This window comes from Galeopterus variegatus, unplaced genomic scaffold (assembly GCF_000696425.1).
Source record: "Galeopterus variegatus unplaced genomic scaffold, G_variegatus-3.0.2 Scaffold429, whole genome shotgun sequence".
Classification (NCBI taxonomy): domain Eukaryota; kingdom Metazoa; phylum Chordata; class Mammalia; order Dermoptera; family Cynocephalidae; genus Galeopterus; species Galeopterus variegatus.
This window is the reverse complement of record NW_007726540.1, coordinates 387,279-401,517: the sequence shown is the minus strand read 5'-3', so window position 1 is coordinate 401,517 and position 14,239 is coordinate 387,279. Positions and strand designations below refer to the sequence as shown.

The 14,239-nt window shown below is 38.9% G+C and overlaps 1 protein-coding gene across 1 annotated transcript in view; it reads right to left on the bottom strand.

Annotated features, from left to right (window-relative positions):
• Positions 1 to 14,239, bottom strand: part of FBN1 (fibrillin 1) — a 252,128-nt gene that overhangs the window by 200,116 nt on the left and 37,773 nt on the right. The window contains exons 4-5 of the mRNA XM_008568659.1: positions 7,615 to 7,710; positions 4,145 to 4,240 (exon numbers count right to left, since the gene is read on the bottom strand). Coding sequence (XP_008566881.1) covers positions 4,145 to 4,240; positions 7,615 to 7,710 — 192 coding nt within the window. The remainder of the gene's footprint in view (positions 1 to 4,144; positions 4,241 to 7,614; positions 7,711 to 14,239) is intronic.

The window sequence follows — 14,239 nt, the reverse complement described above, 5'->3', positions numbered from 1 at the left end:
AAAAAAAAGTAAGAGGAAGAAAAATGAAAAAAAAACTTGGGGTTTAGAAGAAAACACAGGAGGTACAATCCGTGACAGAGAATGCAGCAGGAGGTGGCAAACTCAAGTGCCCACAAGAGCCGAGAAGCAAGCTAAATGAATGAAGTGAGCATGATGTACGTCAATAGGGAGTGGTGGGGACTGTGGCAAACCGTAGAATGTATCTAAAGGTATTCATATACACTTTTTTTTTTTTTTGTCTTTTGTCTTTTTTTTCCGTGTCCGGCAACGGATTGCAACCCTCAGTGTTGCCCCCGTACCGGACCAGGGACCGGCAACGGGATTGCAAACCTCGGTGTTGCTCCCACGCCTCGCTCAGCCAGTGAGCGGGAGCCAGTCTGTACGTGGGATCCGAACCCTCGGGCGGGAGCGCTGCTGCACTTCCTAAGCGGCGCACTATCCAGTGCGCCACTGGGCCGGCCCCATATACACTTTTTGAAAAGTAAACATTTCAGGCCAGACAAGCCAGAGGTCTCCACTTTTCTTACTGTGAGTATAGAAAGGCAGGCAATGGTAAAATATATCATTGCCACCTGCCCAGTGAGGCTGACTAGCCAAGAATTTTTTTTTTAAACATATTTGTTTCATCCCCTTACCAGCCAGCTGCCCCGCCCCCTCAAAAAAAAAACCCACAATTTTTTTAATAACTAAAATCTGCAAGTGGGACAAATTTCCTTCATAATCTGATTTCACTCATCAAATGACTGTTATGATTCATAATTCAAGCATGGATCCACTGCTTCTGTCCTTTGTAAACCAAAATACTATGTTCATGGATCATTAGGATTCACTTATTGGCCTAAAGTGATCCAAATTCTGCCATTATCACCCCCAAAGGTGATTTCATACTTGTATTGGATCTCAGAGGTAGTTAAAGATGCATAAAAGTTGCAGGATCTTTCAGGGACAAAGACGCTGATCCTGAGAAGTACCCGTAACTGACATTCTAAATGTTCCCTTCCATGTGTGTTACATCATGACAAGAAATTTTTTGGTCTTTTTTTTTTTTTAATTGCTTCTTGGTCTTGGCCAAAACATGTCTCCTTCTTGCATCCTTGACAACTGAAAAAGGATCTTGTGGCCCTGAAAGACCATACTTCTGCAAGATAGGGTCGAATTCAATTAGGCATCAACACGTGATCAGCTCTGCTTAGCAAGAAACCAGTGACAAATATCTAGGACTGTCCACAAGCAGGCCAACAGCAATGATTTCCAGGAAACACTTGTTCATATCCGATAATCTTATCTCCAGGCTTTCTGATCCTATAAAATGAATCCAATTCGACATTCTCCCGCTGAATGTCTGGGCTGTACTCACAGATGGAACAAGGGGAGGGCAATGTTTAAAGAGACCCTTTTTCCTGATCCCTGATCTCACTGCCACAAATGCCCCCAAATCTGCCATTTAGGGATTAATTAAATTTAGATAATCACCACTGTGAAGATTCTAGGGAATCAACATATTAGCGCAGATTTCAGGATAGCCTTTCTCCCTGAAAAAGAGCAGTTAAAGACTCCCCAAAACTTGAGAAAAACCTCTAAGTAATATGCCAGTTATGATTAGCAGTTTAGTCATTAACCCATTCAGGCCATTTCTTAATCTTGGGCAAAGACCAAATCTTTGAATAAATAACTGTGATTCAACATCATGCCCTCGTTATTTGAGACTGTGTTATCATCCATACCTGAACTATGAGTATCAATACTTTTTGCAGCAAATTATTAACCACTTTATTAGCGGTAAAATGCCCTATAACTTCACCTTATTAGTGCTTTTTCCAAAACAAGTTAAATCCAGCATCATCATCTGAGAAATTATTTCAATATACCACTCCTCAAGTCACACCTTAACAATTTTAACCTCTTACAACATCTTCATTGATTAATAATAAGGCCACAGAATGATACTACCTATTATGCTGGATACCATTATATGTATATTAGCTCCAAGCCAATAAAAATACACCTGTGCAAGTTGTAAAGAGAAACAGTTCAAGAAGGGACTCGAAGGGATATCAAAATGTAACATAAAGGCCAAGAGTCCATTATGCACTGAAACCATGCAGTGCTCTTATTAACAGAGATACAATATAATTTATCCAATAATAACAGTAATTGACCAAGTTACTTGCTAAAATATGTATTGTTGCTTTATTAGCAAATAACTGAATTTAGACAAACTTATAAAAATAGAAAAAAAATAAACAATTTCTCATATATCACTCTCTGCTATATGTTTTAAATGACATTTATTCAACATCTGCTACTGAGTCTTTATTTTCCATCTTAGAATAAAAAGATCTTTGTACAACTTTGGATAAAAGTGATGATTGCAGTTAATTAACTTTATGAGTATCTTCCACTTGCGATTTTGTATGACATGAACCATCTAAGTCTTCACTATAAAACTAGAAATGATGAGAAAATGGCTATGAATACAGAGACAAGGTGATTAATAAAGCCAAAGTTCAGGGGAAAAAACATTAGGAATATTGCACATCCACATATTTGCATTTAAAGGCAGGCAAATCAGTTAGGACGTTTCTTTTAATTAGGAGCAGAAGCAAGCATTAGACTTAAAAAACAGAAAACCCACATTCAAATTAAAGCTCTTTTTAATGTGTGTGGCCTTGGGGACATCCCTGGGCTGCTCTGAGACTTGGTCTTCTCATATGCAAAAGCACGGATGATTCTGCACACTTCAGCGGGTTGCAGTGAATGTTGCCTAAACCACACATGGGAAAGCAGTTTCTCCGCAGACAATATTTCTATGGTGAATTCTGAATGCTGAGCTCATATGCCACTACAGCCCGCAACAGGTCCATCAGATCTTTAGGCGTGTTTTTCATTCTAAACTTTTCCATTTCCATACATATGCTTTGTTTGGGACCATTTATGTATTGTTGCTTTATTAGCAAATAACTGAATTTAGACAAACTTATAAAAATAGAAAAAAAAATAAACAATTTCTCATATACCACTCTCTGCTATATGTTTTAAATGACATTTATTCAACATCTGCTACTGAGTCTTTATTTTCCATCTTAGAATAAAAAGATCTTTATACAACTTTGGATAAAAGTGATGATTGCAGTTAATTAACTTTATGAGTATCTTCCACTTGAGGTTTTGTATGACATGAACCATCTAAGTCTTCACTATAAAACTAGAAATGATGAGAAAATGGCTATGAATACAGAGACAAGATGATTAATAAAGCCAAAGTTCAGGGGAAAAAACATTAGGAATATTGCACATCCACATATTTGCATTTAAAGGCAGGCAAATCAGTTAGGACGTTTCTTTTAATTAGGAGCAGAAGTAAGCATTAGACTTAAAAAACAGAAAACCCACATTCAAATTAAAGCTCTTTTTAATGTGTGTAGCCTTGGGGACATCCCTGGGCTGCTCTGAGACTTGGTCTTCTCATATGCAAAAGCACGGATGATTCTGCACACTTCAGCGGGTTGCAGTGAATGTTGCCTAAACCACACATGGGAAAGCAGTTTCTCCGCAGACAATATTTCTATGGTGAATTCTGAATGCTGAGCTCATATGCCACTACAGCCCGCAACAGGTCCATCAGATCTTTAGGTGTGTTTTTCATTCTAAACTTTTCCATTTCCATACATATGCTTTGTTTGGGACCATTTGTTTAATTCACTAGATAAGGAGCTCAATTCTTACTCTTGCAGAAAATTCTCCTCTTTTTATCTCAATGCCAGCTGGTACTTAAGTACCTGCTCACTATTGAGTACCACAGTCCACCAGCAAGAATTGCTGAATAACACACATAGACTCGGGGCCACTGTCTTGTCATCCTAGGGACCTTCCCAGTGACAGTTTTTATCTCAATGCCAGCTGGTACTTAAGTACCTGCTCACTATTGAGTACCACAGTCCACCGGCAAGAATTGCTGAATAACACACATAGACTCGGGGCCACTGTCTTGTCATCCTAGGGACCTTCCCAGTGACAGTTCAGAAACCCCCTCAGAGTTCAGCAAAATTCATGAAGTAGGCACACATACCCAATGCCTGTACAAATCATTAATAGCTTTAGCCACCAGAACATCTTTATGCAAATGATTTTAAAAAACCATTACCTCTTTCACACTGGGGTCCAGTAAAGCCATAAGTGCAGGCACATCGATTTGGGGCCACACACCTCCCTCCGTTGAGACAGCCACTTTCACAGACAGCTGTAAAATAAGGAAAGAGCTGAGAAGGTTTACCTGGGCATAGATGCTAATGAAGTAACACTTATGGTCCCCTGAAAGGACAACAATAAAAAATCACAGTGTACTCCCCCTGGTATTTGTTTAGAACAGTCACTCTACTATTAACAGATCCTCAGATGTTTCTCTGTCTTAGGGGAAGGTTAGGTAAAGTTGACTATAACTCATGAGTTTGTATATATATTAACAAGACTGACAGTTTCATTCTGTGAAGATCTGAGCAATCCTTTCAGTTCTGCATCTAAATAAGGGTTTCTAAGAGACTTTACCAGATGAGAACTGCATTTTAGCAAACTGACTCTTTGGTTTATGATTTATGTTTAATTTCAAGAGGGCTCCCACCCACCCCTCCCTTACAGAAATGCAGCACGTTAAATCACAAAATTAACTGCAAACAACAAAACATTAATACTGACAATAATTCAATAATTTAAGCACCATAATGAAGACCCAGTTGAGTGCTATAACAGAATCTTTGAAAACTATTGGTGAGAAAAGTCCAGAGATACTCGAGGGAGGAATATTTTACTTCTTAGAAAAGGCATTGAAATAAGAATTGAAAGCTCATGCTCTGAACAACTCCTCCCTGTACAATTTCCTGTAACTCTTGCATGCATGACCTCTTTCTAGGCATCTTTATCGCAGGAGGTGGGCTCTTCCCTGCCATATCTGCAGGCCCCACCCACTCTTCAAAGCCCAGCTCAAACCTCATTCCTCCATGAGGCTTCCCTAATACCTCCATCTAAACTCATTGCTCCTTCATATACCTCCTATACATTCTGCTTGTACCTCTGTGGCAGTTGTGGAATTGAACCACTCAGAACTCCCTTCAACAGAACCTACTGCAAGGAGCTGAGCTGGCAGACAGCTTCTAGCTGCTGCTCCTTTGGATCTGCTGCAATGTTCATGCCAAGGGCACACTATCAGCCAATGACTGAACCCAGCAGGATACCAGAGCCTCACCATTTCTGCCCATCATGGAACTCTTCTGATGAGCCATCTTTGCTCTGAGCTCCCCATCAGCTTGGCCTAGGCTTCTCTAAGATGTGTTACAGTCTGAGGCTCACACATCATCCTTCCTTCCCTCTCTCCTTGAACAGGGTCAAACTGGCACTGGGGTCTAAAGTTCATCCCCTCCTACTCCTGCTTCTTCTCCCTTTATTCTTCGCAGCCTTTTCCCTAATAAATCTCTGTATATCCAATAATGTCTTGGCATTTGCTTGGCATCAGAGGACTTGAACTGATGCAATCCCTCATAGCCAAAGCTTATGGCAGAAATCTGTTTCTCATCACAAATTAGAGAGGTTTATGTACTTTAATTTTTCTGCTTTGCCTCTTAATTTATAGTCAGGGGAGAATAAAGAAATTTTAAACAGAAAAGAAGTTTTGAGACTGCCTAAGCCAACCCCCCATTTTACAGATGAGGAAGCTGAAATTTAAGAAAGACTTTCTAATTCTGCAAGTGTTAACTGAGCATCTGCTGTGTGCTAGGCTTTGAGCTAAACTCCCTTGGAGTTTAGAAAACAGAGAGATGAGGAGAACAAAGAACAAAGAGAACAGGAGAGATGCCCAGCAGCTCCTTCTGATTCTCCTTCAGAAATGCCTCTGAACTATCCACATCTTGCCACTTCTATAGCCAGAGCCTTAGTTAAGACTGTTCTTCCTGCCTCCTGTTTCTTCTTCTCCACATGAAGCTTGAAACTGTGGCCCCAGTGATCTTTCCCATTGTAAACCTTTTCACTTGAATGAAGTATATAAGGCCAATAATTCATAGCATGAAACACACGTGCTACGGAGTCAGACTGCTCAGGTTCCAATCCCAATTCTGCCAATTACCATCTGTATATCTTTAGAGAAATTACTGAAGTCCCTGCATCCAAGTTTCCTCATCTGTTAGAAGGTAATATTAACGGCCTCTAATTCAAAGGGTTGTTGTTACAGTAAATGAATTAATGCACATAAAGAATTTTAAAAGATGCTTAGCACATAGTAAGAGTAAAGTAACACAACAGGTATATGCTGTTGCTGTTGTGTATTGCTGTTGTCTCACTCCCTTTCCTGGCTCTGCTTTGAAAGAAAACACAGTATGTATAAAGGCATTGAAACCTGGCTCATGACTTCCTATGTGACCTTATTTCCCTTCTGATCACATCCCTCAGCATTTAAGCTGTAGAGACACCAAAGCACCTGCTATGTCTCACGTGCTATACCCTGTGCCATCTGCCTAAAAGGGCCACCCCCCATCACCTAAGTGAACTCCTACCCATCCCTCAAGACCCAGCTCAAGGGCTGCCCTCAATGAGCAGGCTGCCCTGCCTCTGCTCTCTGGACTGCACAAAACTCAATCAATATTCCTACCACACTGCAGTTTGTGGATGGTTGCTAGGGCATTATATAAATTTTGGTTTATATATAATAGCGTTATTCATCATAGCAAATATATATCAAAGACAAAAATTAGAAACAACATGTATGGTGCTCACCATTAAAGATTCATTAAATAAACTGTGAAAACATCAATATAATGGAGTATTATGCAGCTATTAAAAATGTTTAAGCACATGAACATACTTCTAATAAAATATTAAATTTAAAAAGTGATATAAAAATTGTATATACAATAATATCTCATGTAACAAATACGCATTATAAGTCTAGAAAGTAGTTCTGGAGCTATGGTATTATGAATAATTTTATTTTTTATATTTTTGAACTTTTCCAAATTTTTTATGGGGTAGATAAATATTCATTTAGATTAATAAGAAATAAGCTTTTTAAAAGGGATTTTCATCTTCTGCAATGCACAGGGACTGGTAGAGAGTAGACACAATAAATGGTATTTGTAAATGAACCAAAACGCTGAACACCATGTGATAAGTCCACAGTAGCAGAATCTAGATTGGGAAACTAGAAAAATACAGATACTATTAATCAAGAGAAGGGACACGTTTGGGGAGAAAGATGAAGTCAAGTTTTGAAATACTTTATTTGAGACATTTCCTAAAAATCCAGGAGGAGAAGTTTGAGCAAGTGAATAGAAGGTATACATCTGGAATGAACAAAAATTCTGCACCTTGGATGGTGATTGCAAATCAAAGGGAGGAGGTGAAGGTAAATGACAGGAAAATGAGTCAAACAACCCATTACCAAGATTCCAATTGGAAATCTGGTGCTAAGTGTGTTGGATAAGTTATGTGTTCATCTGTAAGAGTCACTGGATATCTGTAAGAATGTGGTGTCCCAGGTTACCAAAGAAAGTCCACCAGCACTTATCTCTTTATTCCATTTGTCTACCTATAGGTTAACATCTAGAATACTTGTAACTATGGTTTACTTACGCTGTCCACAGTGAGTCCCTATGTATCCTTTCTGGCATATACAGTGGTCGTCACTGCAGCTACCTCCATTCATACAGCGAATATTACAGTGTTGTACTTGAAAAAAAAAAGAAGAATGATTCATTTTTGCAATTTAACAGCATAGATTACAACAGTTCACAGGAAATGATTTGTAGTTATTTGAAGAGAAAATAAAACGGTTTACCAGAATTCAGATACTTATGCAGAAATGACCAAACTGACAATGTTAAACATGTTTTCACTAGTGTATCTAAAATCATCTACATTCTAGAGTGTTTCCCCTATGTTTTCCTCAAGTAATTTTATGGTTTTGGGTCTTATATTTAAGTCTTTAATCCATTTTGAGTTGACTTTGGTATATGGTGAGAGGTACAAGTCCAGTTTCATTCTTCTGCATATGGATATCCAATTTTTCCAGCAACATTTATTGAAAAGGCAGTCTTTTCCCCAGTGTATGTTCTTATAACAAATACTGGCGAGGATGCGGGGAAAGGGGAACTCTTCTACACCGTTGGTGGGACTATAAATTAGCACAGACATTATGGAAAACAGTATGGAGGTTCCTCAAACAACTACAGCTAGAACTATCATATGATCCAGCAATCCTGCTACTGGGTATATATCCAAAGGAATGGAAATCATGTCAAAGGGATACCTGCGCTTCCATGTTCATTGCAGCTCTATTTACAATAGCCAAAGTATGGAACCAACCTAAGTGTCCATCAGTGGACAACTGGATAAGGAAAATGTTGTATATATACACAATGGAATACTACTCAGCCATAAAAACAAATGAAATTCTGCCATTTGTAGCAACATGAATGAGTCTGGAGAAAATTGTGTTAAGTGAAATAAGCCAGACGAGGAAATAGAAATGCCACATGTTTTCACTGATAACTGGATGCAAAGAAAGGAAAGAAGGAAGGAAGGAGGAAGGGAGGGAGAGAGGGAGGGAGGGAGGGAGGGAAGGAAGGAAGGAAGGAAGGAAGGAAGGAAGGAAGGAAGGAAGGAAGGAAGGAAGGAAGGAAGGAAGGAAGGAAGGAAGGAAGGAAGGAAGGAAAGACCACAACAATACACTGAACTTACAGAAGGAGAGAACAAACCTAAGGATACTAGAGATGAAGGGGAGAGATGGAGGGGAGAGACAGAGGGGGTTTGGGGAGTGGTATGATAGGTCAGGTAAAGGGCATAAAGGAAAATCACAATTTAATAATGAATTTGCTAATTATAAATAATAAATAAAAAATAAAATCATCTATAATGCAACGCAGTTGTTTCTTTGACATTACTTTATAGTGCTAAATAATCTTAGAATCATTTCTGTAATTCATACCAACGAGAAAGTAGTGCCTTGAGTAACCACACGAGACAACATTTCAATAATTTTCCTGTGAAAACATTTAGCGTCCCAGGTAGGTGGCCAGGGAAACAGTCAAAGTAACAAATTCCACAGAATTTTGTTAAAAGAAATTTTGGAGGCAGAAAAGAGAAAAAAGAAAATACCAAGAAAGACATTTAATAACAAGAACCCTGATGACAGGGGACAGCCAGACTTGGCTCAGAAAGAGCTGCTTGTTTAAACTGTAATCTTAAACTAAATAAGACCCTCGGTGTTTGAAATCCACTCTTTGTCACATTTTCACCTACTGAAGTATATGTTTCAGGGCCAGGGTAGAAAGACCGTGGCTGACAGCTTTAGACCTGAGACAACAGAAGAAGCTGCAGGCTCCGCAGTGAGAGGCAATGGCAGCAGCAGTGTGCTCTCACTTCTCCAGTGTGTAGGCTGTCTCTGTTTCAGTCATTCAGCTACGCTAATAACACTTTCAAAAACCCCAGGCTATTCCCTAGCCCCCCAGAAGCAACAACTATCTTGCTTGGAGAAGACCAAAGACTGAATTGAATTAATCACTAATCCTTGTTGACACATTCTTCATACGAGGAAGCCAGGACTGGGCAATGGAAGTTTGGCTTATTCTGTCCTGTCCTCCAAGTTGTAGGAGTAAATTCCCAGGGGAAAAGCCTGACAATTTGACATAAAGAGAAGAGAATCCCTTTTTTCTGCACAAGAGCAGAAATTAGCTGCTCATGCTCAGCGTTATGCTCAGTCTTGTAGAGCACAAGGAGCAAATCTCCTCCCTACAGCGTACAGAAGATTCTCCCCAGCAGCCATCCCCTTCTATACCCCTTTTTAGGAGCCCTCAGCACAGTAGTGAAAAGTAGCTACCTGATTTCTTGAGATAGGGCCATTTTTTTTAATAAGGAGCTACACAAATCTCACCCTGATGACAGGGAAAGGAAGGTGCAGAACCCAATACGTGCTATGCCTTTTTAGAGTACAAAACCGTTAAGGCAAGTTGAAAGTGATACACTTTTTCAAGAACATGTCACACACTTACTGAAACACCATCAAAGCCTCCTTACCTCCCCTGACTGAAGAACTACCTCCATCCCTCAGCAGGCAAGCCCTTTCAGCCTAGACCACGTGCCTCTCAGGGCTCCTTTGCACATTCCTAATATGTCCTATGACTTAGTCCTCTCATCTACTTATCAATCAATCATTCACTCAATCCACACAAATACTTCTGAGTGCCTACTATGCACCAAGCAAAAAGCCACACACTTTGTGCTACTCTCTTCATGGAATCTACTCTCTAACCTGTCTCTTTGTCGCTAACTCTTAATCCTCAACTCACAACACAGTTCCCACCAAATACTGAAATCTTACCTATTTCCAAGACCCATTTCAAATGTCTCTTCTTTCCCTTGATCTTTTCTGATTTCTATTCTCTCCTCCCTCCCAAACCAATGTGAGCCCTCTCTCCTCTCAAAGTACTTTACACTTCTCTTTTAAAGTATATATTACCTAACCTATTTTTTATTTTTCCTACCCCAATCTATTTATCTAAACACTTCTTGAGAGTGGGGAGTGTCATGACTATTAATTATATCCCCTTTAGTACACATAGGCAAGCACCTTGTCTATATGTAGGTGCTCTATAAAACTGTGCTAAATTAATTTCTGTGTATTTAACTCATGCTACCTGATAATGACATCAAAAGCTATGCTCAATGACCAAACTGAGTCTGAAAAGTTGCCCACTGGGACATAAGCACTTATACAGACCCAAATAGGTTGCTATTAAAAATCTTTAACTTGGCTTCCCTATGTATAAAAGCAGAAATAACTCCTTTGTTAAAGCATTGTTACAGAAATCAAGCAACCCAGGAAACTGATTAAAGCAAACTTATTTTAGGCTCCTATGATTCCATTAAAACATCTCAGCCCAACTGCTTTTTAACTAAAAAGCTATCTACAAGGATACAAAGAAAAAATGACTTGGTGAAAACTTTGGATAATATTCTAAGTAGGTCAGAAAAAGGTATATAGTTGCTTTCAAATTTGAAGTTAAACTCAGCTTCATCCTATCTTAGAAAAACAGTGAGGACTGGGAAAAGCACAGGAAATGATGTCATCTGTCAAGCAGCATAGGAACTCAGCCCACGAACTGATTTCAATTAAAGCAGTTCATGCCAAGAGCTAATTTCCATTCCCACATGAGTAACAAAGCCATTTAGCTACTTTGAGATAAAAAAGCTAACAGTAGTTTAAATAGTGACTTTACATTATTTGTTCAAGTTGCAAATCAGAATGAATTCTTCTTTCTAAGAAGTTTACATTTAAATGCAATGTAGGGCTAGCTGGTTAGCTCAGTTGGTTAGAGTGCAGCTTTGTAATACCAAGGTCATGGGTTCAGATCCCTGAGCAAGTCAGCCATACACACACAAAAAAGATTTAAATGCAATATAATAAAAACTCCCTCAATGTGCTGTTATATTTTTTCACCCTGTCTTTCAGGTGAACATTTTCCAGCTAATATATTCGTTCTCCTTTAAAAAATAAAACCACTTGGTCAGAATTGTGGAATGATATGGCATGGTTAGTCCCATGGCCCACACAATCAACGAATCACAAATCCCTGGGGGAAGGAGAATGAGGCGAGCTCATCATCAGATCTTAACCACCTGCTTTGCCACAAACATGCTTACCTTGGGAAATTCCCCATTCTTTGTGAGCCTTAGATCTTTAGGGGAAAAAGCATTTCTTTAAAGGTGGGAGCAATCACTCAGGATTTCTGTGGGGAAATAAAGGAACTAGACATGCCACTTCACTGCACAAGCAGGAAACAGTTTAGAGAGTATATATGCACAGATTGGTTTTATTTTGGATTGAGTCCTGCCATTGATGCATATTCTAAATTTACTCTGATCTGAAAGAATTCTGGAGGTCTCATAATTAGGAAATCAGGTTCTATGTCTCTAGAAAAAGCCAACTGAAAAACAGGTGTTCCACATATACCCAACAGGATGCTATATCCTTTATTGAATGTGCTAAATACCCCAAGTCAGAATATATTTCTAAACTTAATATGTGTTAAGACTTGACCAGAAAGTAAAAATGCTAGGGGATTCAAAGCACCAGTGTGCAGAATTATGCTGACAAATGCAGCTGACCCTGAGAGCCCTGAAGTCCCAATGAGGACATACTCTTGAAGATGGGCAGACAGCCTCAAAGAGTTTCACATAAGGCTCAGTATCCTAGAACTAACAGAAGATGTTGCCATTTACCTGTATCTATGTAGGATCCTAAATTAATTTTATGTTCATTTCAGATGTCAGTTAGTCATTTCAGTCATTCAACAAATACTTACTGAACACCTTTCATTTGCCAGGCATCAAGAAGAGCAGAAGAGACTTTCTTTAGATTATAGCCCAGTACTAATTAATTCTTCAAATGAGTGGCAAGAAGAGAATGATGTGAGCGCACTGCAGGAATGAGAGAGATGCAGGGCTGGCACTTGGGTCTAAATACCTCAGGTAATGATTTTATTTGGGATGCATTAGGTTTGGAATGATTCTAAAGATCTGCCACCATCTTGGCAGGCACAACTGGCAGAAAGAACATTGGAAGCAATTGGCAAATAAGCATCTGTATGGCAAGCATGTGATTTTAATTCAGGCACTAGGAAAAGCACAGACAGACCAATTAAACAGCTAGACTAACACCTGGACTCTACACCTGAGACAATAGTCCACAGAGGCAGCCAGAGTCACTGCAGGACAAACAATTTTCATTTGGAAAGATAACAGCAATGACATTCCCATAAAGTGCATAAACATCTTGTGGTACCTAAAGACACACAGTTCAGAAGAGCAATTTCACTAAAGCATCTCAAAAAGAATACCTAGCCAAGCTGGAAAAGGTCCAGAGAAGATCAAGTTAAATGATTGCATTGATAAAGGTGCTTGAATAGAGGGCAGACTAGAAAGCAAAGAATTCAACTGTTTCTAAGAACTAATGTGAGCACTTTCCACGCATTCCTTCCAAGGGTCACTTTCTCCGGACTAGCTATAGCACCACCTTCCCTTCCTCTGAGTATCCTCCTCATACTTTCAGCATGTGATTGCACCACACTCCCTCAAACTTGCTAGCACACTGGTCTAGAACTGTTTCCCTGGTCTTCTTCTACCCTTAGAACTTGTATTTGTGTTAGGAGTACAATTCTCACTGAATTGAAGTAAACTGAAAATGATAACATTTGATTAAAGTGAAGGGATTCCACAAGATGTCAATACTTCCCAAATTGATATACAGGTTTAAAGTAATTCCTATCAAAATCCTAAAAGTCTTTGTAGATATAGACAAGATTAATTTAAAATTTTTATGGAAATGCAAAGGAACTAGAATATCTAAAACAATTTTGCCAAAGAAGGATAAAGTCAGAGAAATTAGTCTACCCAAATTCAAGTCTTATCATATGGATGCAGTAATCAAGACTCTCCAGTATTAAAGACACAGACACATGGATCAATGGAATAAAATAGAGAAGCCAAAACTAGACCCACACATATATGTCCAAATGATTTTTGACAAAGGCACAAAAGTAATTCAATGAATGAAGGATAGCCTTTTCAGAAACAATTCGGACATCACTAAGCAACAACTGAACCTAGACCTCAACCTCATACCTCATACAAAAATTAGACTTGACACCAAAAGCACAATCCAGTAAAAGATGATCAACTGGACTTCGTCAAATTTTAAAACTTTTGCTCTGTTAAAGATCTCATTAAAAATATGAAAAAGCAAACTACAGAGTAGGAGAAAATGTCTGTAAATCTCATATCTGACAAAGAGCTAGTATTTAGAATATATAAAGAACTCTCAAAACTCAATAGTAAAATAATAAACAATCCAATTAGAAGCTGGACAAAAGACATGAAAAGACATTTCACTGAAGAAGATATACAGATGGCAAATAAGCACATGAAATGATGTCCAACATCATTAGCCAGTAGGGAAATGTAAATCAAAACCACAATGAGATACCACTTTACAGCTATCAGAATAGCTAACGTTAAAAATAGTGACATCACCAAAAGCTGGTGAGAATGCAGAAAAACTGAGTCATTCATATACTGCTGGTGAGAAAGTAAAATGGTACACCCACCCACTCTGAAAACAATCTGGCAATTCTTAAAACCTACACATGCAACTACCATACAACCCAGAAATTGTATTCCCGGGCATTTACCTCAGAGAAAT